General features: G+C 46.8%; 1 protein-coding gene across 1 annotated transcript in view; it reads left to right on the top strand.

The window, feature by feature from the left end:
• The window catches only part of LOC140428025 (cilia- and flagella-associated protein 47-like), a 1,060,448-nt gene that overhangs the window by 110,248 nt on the left and 931,039 nt on the right, over window positions 1-19,161 (top strand). The window contains exon 10 of the mRNA XM_072513997.1: window positions 4,215-4,437. Within this exon, the coding sequence (XP_072370098.1) occupies window positions 4,215-4,437 (223 nt within the window). The remainder of the gene's footprint in view (window positions 1-4,214; window positions 4,438-19,161) is intronic.

Genomic DNA, 19,161 nt, shown 5'->3' with positions numbered 1-19,161 from the left:
ATTTCTTTACTAGTTCTAATTTCCTTCAGCTCCTCATTAAAACTTGTGCTTCTCAGAATTTCCAGTACTTTATTCAAGACTTCCTTTGTGAAGACAGAAGCAAAGTACGAATTTAGTTCCTCAGACTCTACTTTGTTCCCTGTTAGAATTCTCCCATTTATGACTGTAAGGGGCCCAAATAAGTTTATATTAATCCTTTTCTCTTTACATACCTATAGAAACATTTATTGTCAGTTTTTATGTTCCCCGCTAGTTTATTTCAAATAGTATTTACCCCTTCTTAATCAATCCCTTGGTCTGTCTTTGCTGAATTTTAAACTGTTCACAATCCTCGGGTCTATTGTGTTTCCTAGCTAATTTGTATGCCCCTTCTTTGAATCTAATAGTGTATCTGATTTCCCTTGTAAGCCATGGTTTGTCCACAGTTCCCTTTCTACTCTTGCGCCAAGTAGGAATAAACAACTTTTGGAGTTTACCTATGTGTTCCATGAATGCCTGCCATTGCCTGTCCGCAGTCCTTTTCCAGTTCGTCATAGACAGCTCATGCCTCATACCATCATAGTTACCTTTATTGAGGTTCAGGACCTTGGTCTCAAAATCAACTACCTCGGTATTCACCTTGATAAAGAATTCTACCATATTATGGCCACACATCTCCAAGGTTCTCTCACAACTAGATTGCCAACTAATCTTTTCCCATTGCACAATACGCAGTCCAAGATGGTCTGTTCCCCTGTTGGTTCCTCAACATACTGGTCCAGGAAACTATCCCGGATACACTCCAAAAATTCCTCCTCTATTGTACTGTGACTAATTTGAGTCATCCAATGTATATGCAGATTAAAGTCATCCATTAACATTGTTGTTCCTTTATCACATGCATCTCTGATTTCCTGTCTAATTCCCAACATTACCACTGCAGTTTGGTGGTCTGTACACCACCCCTTGAATGTTTTTTGCACCTTGACGTTACTTAACTTGACCCAGACAGAATCCACATCACCTGTACTAATATCTTCCTCCAATATTGTATCAATATCTTCTTTAATCAACAATGCAACTCCACCACTTTTTCCTTTCTGTCTGTCTTTCAAAAGCCCTCGGTGTTTCGCTCCCATCCTTGGTCACCATGGAGCCATGTCTCCATAATCCCAACTACATCATATCCCTTTACCTCTATCTGCACAACAAATTCATCCATTTTATTTCAAATGCATCCAGCCTCCATGGGGGAGTTATACCTGGCCCTTCTCCAACCTCACGTCTATGTAATGTGACGCATGGTCGGAGATTACAATCGTGGAGTATTCCACCTTTATTACACAAGGAAGCACCCTTTTCCCTATGACAAAGAAGTCTATGCGCTAGTAGACCTTGTACACATGGCAAAAAAAGGAGAATTCTTTCTGTCTTGGGTGTTTGAACCTCCATGAAGGCATTCAGTCCTCATGCCATACTTGACATGGTTCTTGACCTGGAGTTGGATCTGTCCATTGTTGGGTCCTTTGCACAGTTAAAGTCTCTCCTCCACCCCCCCACAATAATTTGGTGAGTGTCTAGGTCTGGGTTTACTGCCATCAATTTTTTTTTAACCGATTATAATCGATTTTTTCCTTTTATACACAAGTAAAATATAAATCAACAGATCTGTACAAACCAATTACAAAGGCCCCATTTAGAGTTGCTTCCAAAACAACTGATCGATTGCTTTTTCTGTGAGAGAGTTGCACACTTCTACCATTTTCTGCCTGAAAAAGTATTTCCTAACTTCTCCCCTGGTCGTAAAATCATTGTTACAGTTCTGGAGTTGCATGGGATGGGACAGGTATGAATTCATGAATTCAATTCAAATATATTTTAATAAAAAGGTAAGAGTGAGTTATGGTGTGAAATTAAAATCTTTCCTTTATAATAATATAATAATAATGATAATCGATTATTGTCACAAGTAGGCTTCAATGAAGTTGCTGTGAAAAGCCCCTAGTCGCACACATTCCGGCACCTGTTCGGGGAATTGAAATCGTGCTGCTGGCCTTGTTCTGCATTACAAGCCAGCTGTTTAGCCCACTGTGCTATACCAGCCCCTTTGGCTTGTGTTGTATCTGTCCAATTCAGATACTTCAAACAGCTCTTTAATTAAAGTTTACCCAGGTGTCTTTATTTTTGAGCAGAACAAAGTAGGACACAGATATAATGCAACATACTTAATTAAATATAGTTAACCCATAAATTACCCATTGTACATACAAGAAACACCCAGGTTTCGACTATACTTCCCGTAAAGGTGATTTGGTAAGCTGCAGATCCGATCCCCGAGTCCCTATGGTTCCTCTTTGTAAAGGTGATTCTCGCTGGCTGTTCCTTGCTTGCTTCCTTCCTTCTGGTCTGGTCAAGGTCACCTCACATACCAAGCTTCGAGTCTTTGCCTTTATTCTTTTGCTTGGAGTCTTTTGCTCCCAGTCTTTGCTCCCAGTCTTTGCTTCCAGTCTTAGCTTCCAGTCCTTTCTCTCCAGATGTCTGGAATGCCTATTTTTTTATCCCCCTGTTGCCATCCACCCCCTTTCTCACCTGCCCTTGGCCTTTGGCCAATGGAGTCTCAGGAGGCAGGGTCTCAGTGCCCAGTGGTCTGGTTGATGACCTGTTGACAGGGTACCTGAGCCCGCCCTGGGAGGAGCGATGATTGCTTGATGGGATATCAGGAACTGTGGACAATAGGCCAGTGAATCTCAAGTAGGAGCCTTAATCACTTGATGGGTTAGCAGGAACTGTGGACAATAGGCCAATGCATCTCAAGCAACAGGATAATTAATTGATGGGTTATTCATGGGTTGCTTCAGACTGGCCCCGGCAGCTTGTTCTGTACATTCGGATTCTGCAGGCTTCTGCAGATTGTGGTTTTTAAAGTGCCCAATTGTTTAATTTAAGATATCCAATTTAATCAGCCTTAAAACTAGGTCCTGATTATTATTACACTTGTTTTGTGATAGCACTTGGTCGTTAATGCCACATAGGTCTCTGTAGACTATTGTGAAGCAATTGCCCAACGATGTTTCTTTCATTATCATTTTGTGGCTACTTGCCTTCCATTCTAATATTTTCTACTGATATCATTGGGAAGTAATATTAAAACCTGTTAAAGGGATGGCATGATCTGCTGAATTAACTCATACTTCTGATTATGATCAATTATATCTGAGGATTTCTGGCTATAAGCATTCATTCTGGGGTTGATGTTTGATGCAAAGTAGCCGCATGAAGCAATGATGGGAGTTGCTAGTGTGCCAGGCAAGTGTACAATGCATTCACTGGTCTAAATTTCAGGCCTAGTGTAATATTTAAGCTCCACTTCCCCACCCAGAATGGAAGTAAAGAGGTAAAGAGCACCAAGGACAGATGCCAACAGACTAAGTTTGGGTGGCCCTTGGCTGCTCACTGCCCTCCAGATACGTGTTATGTCGTGAGTTCTGGGAGGGCCCCACAGGAGGATAGGGTGAGGGAATTGCTGAGAGTGTTCGGTCAAATTGCAGCATTGGTGTGGAAATTCCTCCAGCATACCAACTTTTACAGATGCACCATAGAAAGCATCCTATCGGGCTGCATCACAGCCTGGTATGGCAACTGCTCGGCTCAGGACCGCAAGAAACTTCAGAGAGTCGTGAACACAGCCCAGTCCATCACACAAACCTGCCTCTCATCCATTGACTCTGTCTGCACAGCGCAGCGGGCAGCATAATGAAAGACCCTTTCCATCCGGCTTACTCACTCTTCCAACTTCTTCCATTGGGTAGGAGATACAGAAGTCTGAGAACACGCACAAACAGATGCTTCATCCGATGCCGGTGCTTATGTAGTTACATTGTGTACCTTGTGTTGCCCTATTATGTATTTTCTTTTATTTCCTTTTAGTTTCATGTACTTAATGATCTGTTGAGCTGCTCGCAGAAAAATACTTTTCACTGTACCTCGGTACACGTGACAATAAACAAATCCAATCCAGAATTTTGTGGGGCTTTGTTCAAAGACAGGGCTATGTTCTGCTTTGCTTTCTGTTTCGGCACTGAGCAAACTGCTCAATATCTCTCTGGGCCTGGTGAAAATCTCAGGGACTCATGTTCTTTCTCTAGTTCAGATTTACATTTTGGTCTTGCAGGAAAAAAATACAGAACCTCATTATTTTTTTGCTGAATACATGTATCCTTGTGTTTCACCTTTAGAGATAATTCCTGCTATTACCAAAGAACCTGGAATGCTGGCTCAGGAGACAACTGATCAAACAATCAAATACAATGATTCAGATTCTGCTACAGTCCTTAATGGCCATGAAAGCATGGTTGACAGGCAAAACACAAGTGAAAGTTTGGAAACCAACGCACTTGTTTCAATTTCCGACGGCAGATCTGGAAGTATCAGGCCTTGCCACAGAAATGAAAAATCCATGTGAGTACTTAATAAAAGAAACTATTTGAAGTGTAGTTATTACTGTAATGCAGGCAGTCAATTTGTTCTCACAAACAGCAATTAAATAATTGTTGAGGGATAAATATTGACCAGGAGACCGGACGAACACCATTGCTCTTCTTCGAATAATGCCATGGGACTTTTTACATCCGCTTGTAAAGGAAAATGGCTTTGATTAATGTTTCACCTGAAAGAGGGCGGGCGTAATTCTCCTATTCCACCCGCGGTGAATCTTGTGAGCGGAGAATCTAGTGGGAGCCAGAAAATCGGAAATCTGACGGTATAAAAAAAGGTTGTAAATCTCCCAGAGGCGGGTTAATGGCAGGTTGGTTATCCCATGGACAGGTGGTGTGAACTCCATTTGCATTTATTTGTATCTCATGATTGTTCATTAAAACTGCTGCTCGCCCGAAGGTCCCCACACCTTCCAATCTTGCGTCACGCCAACAGGAAATCACGTTGGCCTCAAACCCGTTTGAAAAGGGTTGGACCTCTATTCGCGTGGGAGTTTGAGGGGTGTGTGCAACATACATATATAGCCTACCTGCCGTAGCACTGCAACAGTCTTGTTGCAATGACTGCTTCACTGCTGGGTCAGAGCATTTCCTGCCCTCCAGCTCCATGCTAATATCTGGAAGCACAGCATTGTGCTGCAGCACTCATGGACTATCCACTTTGGCCAACTCTGACCAGTACTCCAGTTGTGGATTGTAGGGGTCTCTGCTCGCAGTGCCTGACACAGTTGTCTGTGTGGAAAGCACTGTACTTCGGGACTTGTGCGGTCTCCACTTTGACCAACTCGGAGATTGTCCGGGGGTGTGGGTTGGGCTGACAAACACAAAGGGGGCAATGGGGAATGAGGGCTGTGCAAGGGCACGGGGGTAAGGGAAAGGGGCAAGAAGGCAGAGAGGCAAGGAGGTGGAGGAGGACGACAAATGATGGAAGGTAGAGGGAAGACTGAGGGGTGGCAAGCTTTACTTCAACAAAGGTGCATAAAATGCTGACAAACAGGTGGGCCCCAAGAGATTTTACAGGTAACATTCTCCTGCCTTCCAGCTGTGTGTTTCTCGGCAGTGGTAGGTGGCGAGCTATTCGCTGGCAGCGGAATTCTCTGCTCCCAGTGCTGTCAGTGGGAGTTCCCATTGAAGCCACCCCACGCCAACAGTGGGGAAACCCACACGTAGAGGTGCGCTGTGTTGCTAAATGTTTCTCTCTTTATTTGGCTCTGAATATGGCGGTCAATATGGTCGCCTTACTTAATTCTAATTACGTTTTGCTCTAGAGTCGCCAGGTATCTTTCGATACCGCTACAAGGTTCAAACCCGAATACTGATCGAAGACTCGATACACCAGTTAGTCAGTTCAAAGTCAAATGCTTATTTATTTACACACACAGTTAAATATACTCATGCACAAATATTACAGACTAAACTATCACCACTGCTAAAGTCTATACTTAGCTTCGGGCGCCCACTCAGTCAGAGGGACAACGGCCGTTGTTCGATTCTGAGGCTGCTGGGGAACAGCTAAGGTCATCTGTCTGGTAGCGTGCGTTGACCTTGGACTTACTTGTTCTGGTGCAGCTGTTGGGCAGGTCTCTCCTCGGTGAGAGCCGGAGCCAAGAGAATGATTCTCTCTTGGGGAATCCTTCTTGTATCCAAAGGGGTTTCACGTGCTTTTGGGCAGGCCTTGAACTTGGCCCCAATTAATTGGGCTGTTTCTCGATCGTTCCTATCGCTTTCCTCCAATAAAGGGGTAGGTGCCCTGATGGCTGGGTGTGTCCTAGGTGGCCGTTGGCCTGCTTTGTTCTGGTCTTCTCTGGCGCCGGGGTGTCTACTTTAGTACCGGTTACTCAAATGTTACTCTTTGGTTCCCTGAGATAGGCCATTAGTATGCTACTGGGTTTGCAGTTTTGGTGTTGTCTGGGAGCTGCAGCTCCAATATGCAGACAAACCCTGAACCTGCTTGTTTTCTCAGTATTGTCCATTTTCCCTGCAATCTTTGCAAAGTGTCCATTTTGTAATCGGGAAGTGGCCATCCCAGATGGCTACACTCCTTCCTGCTGATCCTCAACGCGAAGCGTGAAGGATCACATTACCGCGTTGTCTTCGTTCTCTGACCAAGCGGGGCACCCATAAGCACTTCACGGGCTCTACACTGCCCTATCCTATGAAACACAATTTTACCTAAAATCATTTTACATACATACATCATTATAAAACTCTACGGGGCGCTATGACATTCAGGCATGCATTACAAAATTTTAAAAACTGGAACCTCTAACTATCCTCCATAAACTATCCTCACTCAAACAATCAAAAATAATCTACAACACTTTAAACTGTACAAATAGCAGCAACACAAGTTTATCTGGCTTGGCAGTCAAGCACAGAGGTTTACATTTCTTTATTGAACGAACAAAACACACACAAAGAAAAACGGATGCACTTTAATTCACTCAAGGGGTTGGGGGTTTGGTGAAGTCCGAAAATAGGGGACCTAAACCTGTATACCGGGGTGCGAGAGCGGGAGGCTCTCCTTTGACATTTTCTGAGTCTAAGTGTCTGCACGACACTGCAGAGTATCGCCAGTGCTAAGAGTGATTCTACTATGTACGATAGTGAGTACCAGGTTATACACTTGTCACACCAGGTCGGGGTGTCGGTAACTGTCTCGGGGGTAACTATCTCGGGGTTAACTATTTTGGGATACAGCGTATGGCAGGGGTGGGAATCATTCACGGCCTGTGTGGTAGGGGTCAGGGGGGTAACGTCCGCGCACAACTGAAGGGATCCCGCTAAGATCCAGGTGAAAAACATGAAGGTTGTCTTCACCTTTCCGTCTTTCTGTCTTCTTTTTCTTTCTCTGGTGTTCCTGAGGTTCCGGAGTTCTATGGACACAAGCATAATATCTGTTATTATCTTGCTTATGATCTCGTATGTCTGTCTGTCTGTCCTCTGTTGCCAATTACTCATTATGATTGGTCACCATCTGTGACTACCTCATTTTTTTTAATACCGAATATTTGGACAAGACATCCGAGAAAAATACTGACACAGTGCGAGCCGTCTCGCAGCCTGTGGAATCTACCATCCTAGTGTTTGAGGATGTAAATAGCATACGGAAGCAACCTAAGGGTCGCCAGAAATAAACAAAAGAATTTCGAACTGAAAGTGCCAAAATGGGGCACATATGGGCCGCGGCAGGTAAGAAATGGGTGGAATCCCCGGGTAGGACGGTGATCTGTGCTGTTTGTGCTCTACCAGAGCGTAGCTGACCAGAGGGGTGTCCTCAGGCAGGGCGGGGACCAGTGCCGTTTCTCCACTGCCTGAGCGACCGGCAAGAATGGGTAAGAATGTGCTTGTCGTGGGGGGCTGCCTCTCGTGACCAAATCAGAAGTGTAGCTATGAGTGGTGTCTGCCGACTAGTTCCTCTGTACGGTTGTCTATCGACAAACTTGTTCCATTAACAGCCATTGGGCGTCAAAAGGGTGGTGGCGTGGGGCCATGAAAACTTTCAAATTCACAAACAACATTTAATATGTACATTAAACGAACAAACATACAACAAAGATGGTGCAGGTTCCATCAGAAAGGACACCGTATCTCTCCATCGGTTCCTTTTTGCCATTATGTGGACACCTCGTTGCTCAGTAGCGAACAGGGTCGCAAAGGGATTCGTTTGGTGGGAGGCAAACTTTATGTCATCATCTTCTCCCGGCTGCCATACTCTTGACTGGAGTAGTTTGGGGCGAATTGGGGTCCATCTCATCATTCCGGATGAGCCTGAATGAATTGTCTCGGTGCCAGAATCGTGTGTCGAGGTTGGAGCTACTAGGTTGTAATCTGTAATCGTCGGGCGGTGAGTCTGGATCAGAGGCTTTGATGTCCGTGATTTCGAAGGGGTCACTGGAATCATGCTCGGATTCGCTGGGAGTGGGGCCTGGTGCAGGGGTGTAATCATAACGTGGTGTGCTGTGGCTGTCGTCATTGCTATCGATATCACTGTCGCTATCGCTGCTGGTTGAAGGAAGGGAGAGGCCGAATCGTGCCTCTGGGGGTGGAGTTGAAGATGTGTCTGAGGACGGGCTGGACTGGCTGGGGGAGGGAAGGAATACGTCATCTGTGGGCGGGACGTGTTCATTTGCTGCTGTGAGCAGGATGTGGTGTGAATGGTTGTTCTGCGAGCCATAAGCCTTAAGTTGGTTTATGTGAAACCATGCAGACTTACCGTTGGGATATGTGATCTTGTATACCGAGGAGCTGACTTTGTCCGAAATGGAGTACAGTCTGGAAAATTTGGGGGAAAGGAATGAACTGGGGTTGTTTAGGGAAAGCATCACTTGCTGCCCTACTACAAATTCGGTGGCATGTACCGTTTTATCGAAACAAGCTTTGCTTTGTTTCCTCCTGGTCCCAAGTCTCACAGCTGCTACGAGCTGGGCTGCCTTTATATTCTCAATAAGCTGCTGTACAGCATTTTCATGCGTGAGGGCGGTGACTGCGGGGCTGGCCAAATCCAGTCCCAATAAATACTCTGTCCCTTTCATGGGGCGTCCGGTCATGAGGGTGTGGGGGGTGTATCCTGTGGACGTGGATACCGTGTTTCGTAAGAAAATTAAAGCAAATGGGAGAACTGAATCCCAGGTGCTGTTGTTCTGTTGCACCATTTTCCTGTTAGTGGCTTTTAGAGTCCTGTTCATCCTCTCTACAATGCCGCTTGACTGGGGGTGGTAGGCTATGTGAAACTTCTGCCTAATTCCGAAAATTGTGAGGACGTTTTTCATTACTCGCCCTGTAAAATGGGAGCCTTGATCGGACTCTATGCTGAGTGGGAAGCCCCATCTTGTAAAAATGTGCTGTGTTAGGATTTTAGCTGTTGTTTTGGCCGTGTTCGTTCTGGATGGAAAAGCTTCCACCCATTTTGTGAAAGTGTCAATGACCACCAACGCATACTTAAAACAATTTCTGCAGGGGGGTAGGGGTCCTATGTAATCTATCTGCAAATTTGTCCAGGGGCCATTAATGGGGCGGGTGTGACTAAATTGAGCCTTTCATGCATATCTGTCCGGATTGTCCTGGGCACAGATAAAGCACTTTTCAATGTAATGGGTTACATCGGCTTTTAAATCAGGCCACCAGCAGAGAGGTCTGAGGTGGGTTAGGGTGGGTTCAATGCCTTGGTGTCCATGATTGTCATGGAACTGACAAATAATCTGGTTCCTGGCCTGGCTGGGAACTACATAAATGCCGTCTTTCAAAATCACACCGTCATGTGTGGTTATTGCGTTCTTAAACTTATCGTACGGGGCTGGGAAGGTTCCTTTTAAAACCTCCCTGAGCTTTTCATCTTCCTTTTGGGCTTTCACTAGATCCTGAATGTTGGTCTGTGAGACCTGAACCGTGTGTACTGGGATGCTTTTGGGGGGTTCCAAAAGTAACCATGTCTGGAACCTGCCTTCGCTGGGGCGTCTGCTTTAACATTACCGGGGGGGAAGAACGGTGATGACTGCGAACCTTAATGACACCATATTTCCTGTTTTTAGCTGTCTCTAGGATATGCCGGAGTAATGGGGCTGAGGGTATGGGCTTTCCGTCTGTGGAAACAAATCCTCTAGCTTCCCACAGGGGTAGGAATTCCGTTTAACTATTTCAGACATATAAACTGTCCGAATATATGTCCGCTGGGGTCGGAAACGAGTCGTTGTGGTCGACAATGTACGCTATGGCTGCCAGTTCTGCTCCCTGTGAGCCTAGATGTCCTGGCAACTTTAGTGAAATCTCATCTAGGGCGCGTCCCTGCACGTCCTCTACATAAATGCCGCAACCGGTGATTCTCTTTCCGTTCAAAACTGTGGAGGAGCCATCCACATAAATTTTCAGGGGTGCGCACGTATCTGTGGGCTGGGGTCTCTGGGGTGTATTACCTGCTTTCCTGGAAGCTGACTTTGGTATAAATGGGCCTGTGTTGTGCTTTGTGGTGATTATCTCACACTCATGTGGGCTACCTGCATATTGCAAATTATCGGCTAAGAAAGTGTGGGTCTTGGTTCTTTTAACTGTAATATCCCATCCCTGTAAAAGAAGGGTCCAACGGGCTGCGCGGATTTGGCTGACTGTGCCATCTTTAAGTCGACAGTCTAATATTAGCTGTGTTGGGGTATGTTCAGTGAGAATGGTGATGGGGTTGAGTCCTGTAATGTAGGCGAAGTGCTGTACTGCCCAAAAAATTGCGAGCAGGTGCCTTTCGCAGGCTGAAAATCCTTGCTCGACAGGATCTAACACGCGTGAGGCGTATGCCACGGGGCCTAATCAGTCATGGTGTTCCTGGGGGAGCACGGCCGAAAGGGTTCGGTCGGTGCTTGCTATTTCGATTGCGTACGGGGAAAGTGGATCTGGGACCTGTAATGCTGAGGGCTCTCTTTAAAGCATCCACGGCATCCATGTGCTGTGGAAGCCATTCCCAAGGTTCCTGTTTCCTGAGAAGGTCGATAGGGGCGCAGCTTTTGTGGCAAAACCGTCGATATGGTTTCTGCAGTAGCCAACCAGTCCTAGAAATGACCGGAGGGCTGTTACGTTATGGGGAAGGGGCAATTTGATGATCGAGTCAAGTCTCTTTTGCTCGATCTCGCGTTTACCATGTGTGATTACTGTCCCCAAGTAAATCACTTTTTACTGCAAAATCTGGGCCTTCTTGGGGGTGACTTTACATCCAATCAGTTTTAGGAGTCCTAGGAGTTTTGCGAGAAGCAAAATGTGCTCTCCCTTTGTGTCTGTCTGTAGTAGCAAGTCATCTACATACTGGACCAGACAATCGGGTCGGGAAAATTTTGCTAGTCCATTTGTCAGCTGTCGGTGGAAAATGGAGGGAGAGTTGTGGAAGCCTTGTGGAAGGCACACGTGTATTGTTGTCCCTGGAATGTAAAGATGGATTTATATTGGCACGCTTTATCCAATGGAATGGACCAAAAGCCGTTGCTAATGTCCAAAACCGAAAAACATTTTGACTGGAGTCCCTGTTTGAGCATGGTCTCGGGACTCGTGGCTACGGTGGGGGGGTGCTACTGGGGTTACTTTGTTCAATTCCCCGTAATCAATGGTCAGTCGCCATGATCCATCGGGTTTCCTGATTGGCCAAATTGGTGTGTTATTTGTGGAGGCTACTGATCTGAGTACGCCTTGATCAAGCAGACTCTCTATTACTTTGGAGATCTCTCCCTCTGCTTCTTGGGGAAAACCATACTGCTTTTGGGGTCTGGGGCCGGGACCTGTAATGTCCACTAAGCCAGCTATCTTGTCACAGTCGTGCTTGTGCTGTGCAAATGCTGCTTTGTGTTGCTGCAGGACTTCCCTAACCTGTTTGCCCTGACTAATGGCTCGCGGGTCGAACCAGAAGTCTCCTACTGCGCTGATTCTGTTTGCATACTCTCCAACTGTGAGCATGGCAGGGGCTCGTGCTGCCTTTTGCCATACTCCATCCACATTTATTTACCGGATGAGAGGTTGTGGGAGCTCATAAAGTCGATTCCTATGATATGTTCAGCTATCTGGGGTAGATCGACCAAAACTACGGGGTGTTTAGTCGTAATGTTCCCTATTTGTATCGCTACAGGGGCTGTGATGTGTCTTTGTTGTAAATGGCCTGTAAAACCGTTGAGTGTGATGGTGTCTGTTGTGAGCCACGTGTCTCGTTGAAACATCGTGGAGGAATTGAGCGTGGTGCGGGACCCTCCTGTTGTCCAAAAAAAGTTCTACGGGGTGTCACCGGACTTTTCCTGCTACTACCGCTCTACCGGACTTGTTCCAAAGTGTGTCGCAGACCCAAGTTGGGGATCCCGAACACCGTCAGTCGGTGCCGTTCATGTTGGCATTCTCTGAACGGGCGCTAACACTATGGATTGGCTTTGCCCTATTCTTATTTAGGGTGCCTGTCTGTTGGTTTCTCTGCTGCTTTTAGGGCGCGTTGCACTCTCGTGCATAGTGTCCTAATTGTCCACAATTGTAGCATTCCTGGGATTTAAGCTGCGGTCGGCTGTTCCTGCCCTCATTTACCCGGGGTTCTGGTGCGTCCTAACTGGATGCATGTCCTGCTCTTCCTCAGGTTTTGCAAATGCGGTTTTGCCTTGGACGGATTGTTCCCAAGAGCGGGACAATCTTTTCAAAGCCCATTTCTTGTTGTGGGCCTCTCTGTCGCATGAGAGACTAGGATTCAAGTCCATTTTGCCATATTATCCGCGGACAAATGGGCGTGGACTAACTCTCCAAATACTGATGTGAAATGTATCCACAAGCGTCCAGCAAACGCTGTGAGGTGCCCTGTTTTCTTTTGCTTACACTTGTTCAGGCCTTCTACGGGGTCTCCTCTGTTATAGCCGATCGCATCCAGGATCGCTGTGTGCATTTCTTGGAGTGTGCCTCCTCCTACATTATATGTGTCGGGAAGGGCTGCCACGACTGAAGGGTTGAGCCTTAAAACTGTGAGCTTCACTTGCTCCTTTTCATCCAGGCCGTACATGGTAGCCTGCTGTTTAACTCTAGCCAAAAACTGGTGGGGTCTGATGTGGGAAGGAACAGTGTAATTTTTCCACACGCGTCCCGTAATTGGGTCACGGTTAACGGGGTTGTGTATCGGAAATCTGCGTTTCCATCTGCTGCGGCCCTGCGGTGTGTGGTTACCGGGTTCATGTGGGTGTGTTCTGCCTGTTCAGTCGGGGGTTGGGGTGCTTTCCTTTTCTGGGGTTTTTCTTGCATGCATGTCCCATGTACGTATCTGTGGACAGTTTAATTTAACTCCTGCCAATCGGGGCCGTTTTCCTGGTCTAACTGGGGTCCAAACGTACTTTGAAACCCATTCTGGACAGAAAGCAGAGATTGCAATTCTGCAATTTGCTTCCCGCACTTTGCGTGATCTACGGAGCTCTGCCTTTGTTCCGTCATGGAAGTGTGGAGCGCTCATAGGGCTGCTTTTAAATCATTGCACTGTTTCTGCAATTGTTCTACCTGTTGCTCGGTTTCTTGTCTTACCAAGACCGCGCGTTGCGTGTCCTGGTAGGCCTTATCGTACTGGGTCTGAAAACTACTCAAATGGGCGAGACAAGACCGGTGTGCCCACTTGGCATCATCCACCTCTCTGTCCCTCGCTGCTAACTGTTCTCTTAACTCCTTATTCTCCTTCTCAAATTCGCTCACATCTCCCTCACTATTTCTGTCTCTCTCCTCAATCTCTCTACGGAGCGTCCTAACGACCTCCTCTGTGCCTCGCAAATGTGCCAAGCAGGACACGATTGCCATCAGCTTGTGAGCTTTCCCGAAGCTCTTCTTGTGGATCTCTGACAGGTTCTCCCACCAAGTATGTCCTATACTTCCGGGACCTGTTTCGTCATTGGCGCAGAATTCACTCCAAAGGGGCCATCCTTTCCCTTTGAGATATTTCCTGATCTCTTCTTCCCATATGGGACACTGTCCTACTCTACTGGTCGCTGCAACCTCAAATTCATGGGTGTTCATAAGGCGTTCCATTGCCTTCATTGCCATTTTCTCTATCTCTGGGTTCTCTACTGAATTTGGAACAGGGGGTGATAACGTGGTGATGTAAACACGGGGACGGCTTCCGCTATTTTCCGGCCTACAAAACTCCCGACAGTTTTACGCAACAAAATCTCTCAGGTTTACCGTATATCCCTGTTAGTGCGCATGCATTAACACACTTCTGAATTTCAGAGGTTTGATCGGTATCGTTCACACACTTGTGGTTTTTCTGTTTCCAATTGGATTCCAATTCAAATTTGGGTTCTCTCGGAGTGACTAGGTCACTTCTAGATCGAGTCCCATCCGAGGTCGCCAGTAAATGTTGCTGAATGTTTCCCTCTTTATTTGGTTCTGAATATGGCGGTCAGTATGGTTGCCTTCCTTAATTCTAATTACGTTTTGCTCTAGAGTTGCCAGGTATCTTTCGATACCGCCACAAGGTTCAAACCGAGTACTGATCAAAGACTCGATACACCAGTTAGTTAGTTCAAAGTCAAATGCTTATTTATTTACACACACAGTTAAATATACTCATGCACAAATACTACAGACTAAACTGTCACTACTGCTAAAGCCTATACTTAGCTTTGGGCGCCCACTCAGTCAGAGGAACAATGGCCGTTGTTCGGTTCTGGGAAGCTGCTGGGGTCGAAATGGTGACGGGGAACAGCTAAGGTCGTCTGTCTGGTAACGTGCGTTGACTTTGGACTTACTTAGTTCTGGTGCAGCTGTTGGGCAGGTACCTCCTCGGTGAGAGCCGGAGCCAAGAGAACGATTCTCTCTTGGGAGATCCTTCTTAAACCCAAAAGGGCTTTGCACACTTTTGGGCGGGCCTTGAACTTGGCCCCAATTAATTGGGCCGTTTCTCGATCGTTCCTATTGATTTCCTCCCATAAAGGGGTGGGTGCCCTGATGGCTGGGCATGTCCTAGGTGGCCATTGGCCTGCTTTGTTCTGGTCTTCTCTGGCGTCGCGGTGTCTGCCTTAGTATCGGTTACTCAAATGTTACTCTTTTGTTCCCGGAGATGGGCCATTAGTATGCTACTGGGTTTGCAGTTTTGGTCTTGTCTTGGACTGCGGCTCCAATATGCAGACAAACCCTGAACCTGCTTGTTTTCTCAGTATTGTCCATTTTCCCTGCAATCTTTGCAAAGTGTCCATTTTGTAATCGGGAAGTGGCCATCCCAGATGGCTACAGCTGCCAGTGGGAATGGAGAATCCCGCCGCCAGCGAATGGCTGGAGAATTCTGACCCGCATTGTGGGAAGACAATGTATACAGACTCTGGAAGAGGTGGGGGGGTGTTCATTGGTGTGGCACATTAGGGATGGTTCATATGGCCACTCAGAAGTCGGTGCTGTAGTGTTACTGTTGTCTGGAGCCCTTCCTGGAAAGAGGAACAATGTGAATGTTCTCATTTTAGTTAAGGGGCTTGCAGGCAGGAGTCATGAGTGCAGACATTGGTCCTGTGAAATGAAAAGGATTCAGAGATGACAGGTAGTCCAGGATCTATGTGAGCTTCAGAGTCTGAAGTCAGAGAGAGGAGACAGGGCCGAAGAGTAGTGGCATGCAGCAGGAGCAATCATTGGAAGCATGGTGGACCGCAGCATGGAGGGACAAGAGCTGTGTTCTTAACAGGAAAAAAGCACAACTTGGTGTGCAGGGCTGTCCTGCAATCGATGTCCCTGGGCTTGGCGGGCTTGGTGGAACGGCGATCGTGACCAGGGCATTTGTAGCCTGTAGATAGGGAAGACACACTTTTTGGGGAATATGTGAAGCTATCGTGTTGGCTGGGGGGTTAGAGTTGGGGCGGGGGAAGCAGGGCGGTGTCACCTCTGTAGGCAATGGTATACGCAGCCTCTAGATGGGGTGGGCAGAGCTCCACATGAGGCATGGCCACTTCGCAGGTGATGGGCTTTTGGGTTGAGGGGGGGGAATTGGAATGTCCATCACAAAAACGATGGGATCCAATAATCCAGTATTACTGGGGAAGGCTGGAGAATGACAAGGGTAGTTCTACCTTTCATCGTGAGGCTCCAGGTAAACTGGGGGCACATGGACAGTGAGAGAAGGAGTATCAAACGTGGTCCTGAAGTAAAGGTGTAGTAGCACAATCTTGAGCTCCCAGAACAATGCCAACCTGCAAAAAAAAGTAACATCAGTCCTGTATGAGTGGGGTATTAGATGTATAGAAGGACCGCTAAGCTGGGCTATAGAGCCCCTTCTTGGGATGCACAGGCACATGTTAGTGCCACTGCCATGGACAGGATCCAGGTCAGTTACAAAGGCAGCAACTCAAAGCCAATCATTTCCTTCAGCGCTGTAAAGGATAGACAGAACACAGTAACTTCACATCCAAGTCTCAACATTAACAGAGTATACGGGAGGAATGCAGCCTTGGAAAATGAAGGCAATAGTGAAGAAGACACAGCTTCATCTTATCTGGCATCCAATCAATGAGGGGCACTCACAGGTTTAAATGATGAGCAACTGAATGGTCATTGGTAGGCCACTTCAAAGAATGGTGTGAAGAGCAACTTTGGTTTAACCATCTCATTGACACCTTATCGCCCCCTAGAGGACACAACACATCACATCTCTGGACTAATGTTTCATTTCAAAGAGCAGGCAAAATAACTTATGGATCCAGGGCTCAATGCTGAATTTCTCAGAGTCCTCATGCAAGGAAGGAGAAGTGTGAGCAAACCCAACTCTAGTAGGAGGCCAAGCCTTGGGGACATGTTCAAGGGGAGGCTGAGCATTAACTGGTGGGTGAGGAGGAGAGACCCAGACAGCAGAGGTGAATCGCCAGATTGCTTATATTTTAAAAATTATCCAACATTCCAATGAGTGAGAGGCAATGCCAGGCACACCTGTTGTTATCCCGTTCTGCCACATTCATGCTGAAGACCTGATGCCACAAGGGATTGGAGGCTTCTCCCGCCAGGGACTTTGAAGGTGACAGCAACACTCAATTTCCTTGCCTCTGGATTTTTCCACAGATTAGCAGGGGTTCTGTGTGGCATTTCTCAGTCCGCAACATATCGGCGATCTCTTTTATACATCGGTGTCCTTTACAGGAAGGCCGATCATTGTGTCAGGCTTCTTCTGGACGAGGATTGTAAGGATCAAAGATTCGTCACTTTGCAGCTATCTCAGGTTTCCCAAGAGTGCACGGTGCAATAAACTACACCCCTTGTGGCTTTACGGGCTCCCTTGCAGCTACCCCTAATGGTTATTAACCGCAGGGGTTATCAACGTGCAACTAATGTGTGACCATTGGAATCACCCTGCAGGTGTGTGCATGTTACCCTGGGAGTTGTCATGACTCCTATATCCTAAATCATTCCCAGGTGCCTGGGATCTTCAAGGGGTCAGAACATCTGCAGCGATGGTTGCTGCGGGATAAGGGCTTCCCACTTCAACACTGACTGATGACTCTGGTGCGTTGCCCTCAAACATGTGCCAAGGAGAGGTACAACATGTTCACACCTCAACATGCTCCCTCATAGAGCAGACCATAGGACTTCAGAAGATGTGATTCAGATACCTGAACTGTTCAGGTGGATCTCTGCTATATGCACCGGAGAGGGTTTCCCACATGATTGAAGTTTTCTGTGCCTTTCACAAGCTGGATATGCAAATGTGTGAGGCTCTGCAGAGGGTGAACTGGAGGAGGATGAGAGCTTAATGGAAGATGAAGATGAGGAGGTGCAGGAAGCTGAGGGACACTATGAACACATTGATGCCATGGAGGAAGGAAGACATGGGAGACATGCCCGTGATACTTTAATTGCTGACAGATTCCAGGAGGAGTAAAGTTAAGTGAGCTGATCGGCCACATCTCTCCTGGCCCAGCAAGTCATTCCCTGCCATCTTAGGCAATAGCCAAACCATGGCTGAAAGAACGGGTCCTGCTTTCACACTTGTGTATTCTGACCTTGTGACTCTCTAAGATTTGATCTTAGCTTCGGTCAGTGGTGACCCGCTGATGCGCTCACTCGGTCAACTTAAAGTCCACCAAGGAATGATAGGGATGTGAGTCAAGGCTTGACCCTTTTGATGCCATGACTGAGAAGAGGGCCAACCTCGGGATCTCATCTAAAGGTGCTTGGCATCAAATTTTGCCCATTGGATACGTGCACTCAACAAGCCTGGAATCGGACGTAATATGAGTTCCCAGTTGTGATCGGCCCCAGGGCACAATTTCGCGCTGGCTGGCCAGCTAGGCTGGCATCCGCATGAAACATGCTCTGTGAATGTCTGAGCGCTGCCGGGGAGGACGGGAAGAGTGTAGGCACCAAGAAGAGGGAAAATGCGGGCTGGTATTTCTAATATGCTCCCTCACGGGGACAACCACTGTGGAGCTGTCTCAGTGATCTGCTGACCAATGGACAAATAAATATCGATGTTAAAACCATGCCTCGAGTGTCTAGGTAGAATAATCGTACACAGATCTGTCCCCAGACACGTTTATTAACCATAAATCAATCTGCTCACCCACCATCCGTAAAAGCAGACATGTAAATTTGTGTTCGATTGGTCTCTCAATGGGCTAAATTGCCTCTTTGATTGTTGCCGAGCGCATTTCTGACTCCCTCCACACATGATTTCACGTGCTTCTAGGTCACATGTGCACTTGCTGGAGCAACGAAAGATTTGGCCCATGTCTTGGGTTCAGATATTAACACTGAGGAGACCCAGATGCTGCTCGAGTATCAGTGCTGATGAGTTGTCCTCACTTGTTGCTGTCCCTTAAGGAATAATGGTTAAAAACTTTCTATCACACTGTTACAATAAAGATTTAAATGCATCTCCCTGACAACACACAGGGTCAGTTGACTAGTTGCACTGAGGTTGACAAACATGAATGTTCATCTCAGAGTGGGATTTTGAGTCTGAGTGAGAAGATGGCTAATCCTTGAGATAAGAGGATTCCAAAGTACAAATTCATAATGCCTTTAGTTGACTTGAACATTCAAATACCAACCAAATGATGTCAGAGAAGTGCAAAATTATTTGCAGTGATAACACACCCATGAATCAGAAATGACATCAAAATTTTAAAACTTTTTGAACCCGACAGTACCTCGTGGTGGATTCTCAACATCCACATCAGAATAGTAGGCAGCCTGCTGTCTGCTGCATCCTGATGTCTGTGATGACTTTGGCAGATGG

This window comes from Scyliorhinus torazame, chromosome 8 (genome assembly GCF_047496885.1).
Source record: "Scyliorhinus torazame isolate Kashiwa2021f chromosome 8, sScyTor2.1, whole genome shotgun sequence".
Lineage (NCBI taxonomy): Eukaryota > Metazoa > Chordata > Chondrichthyes > Carcharhiniformes > Scyliorhinidae > Scyliorhinus > Scyliorhinus torazame.
This window is presented reverse-complemented; position numbering and strand designations above follow the sequence as displayed.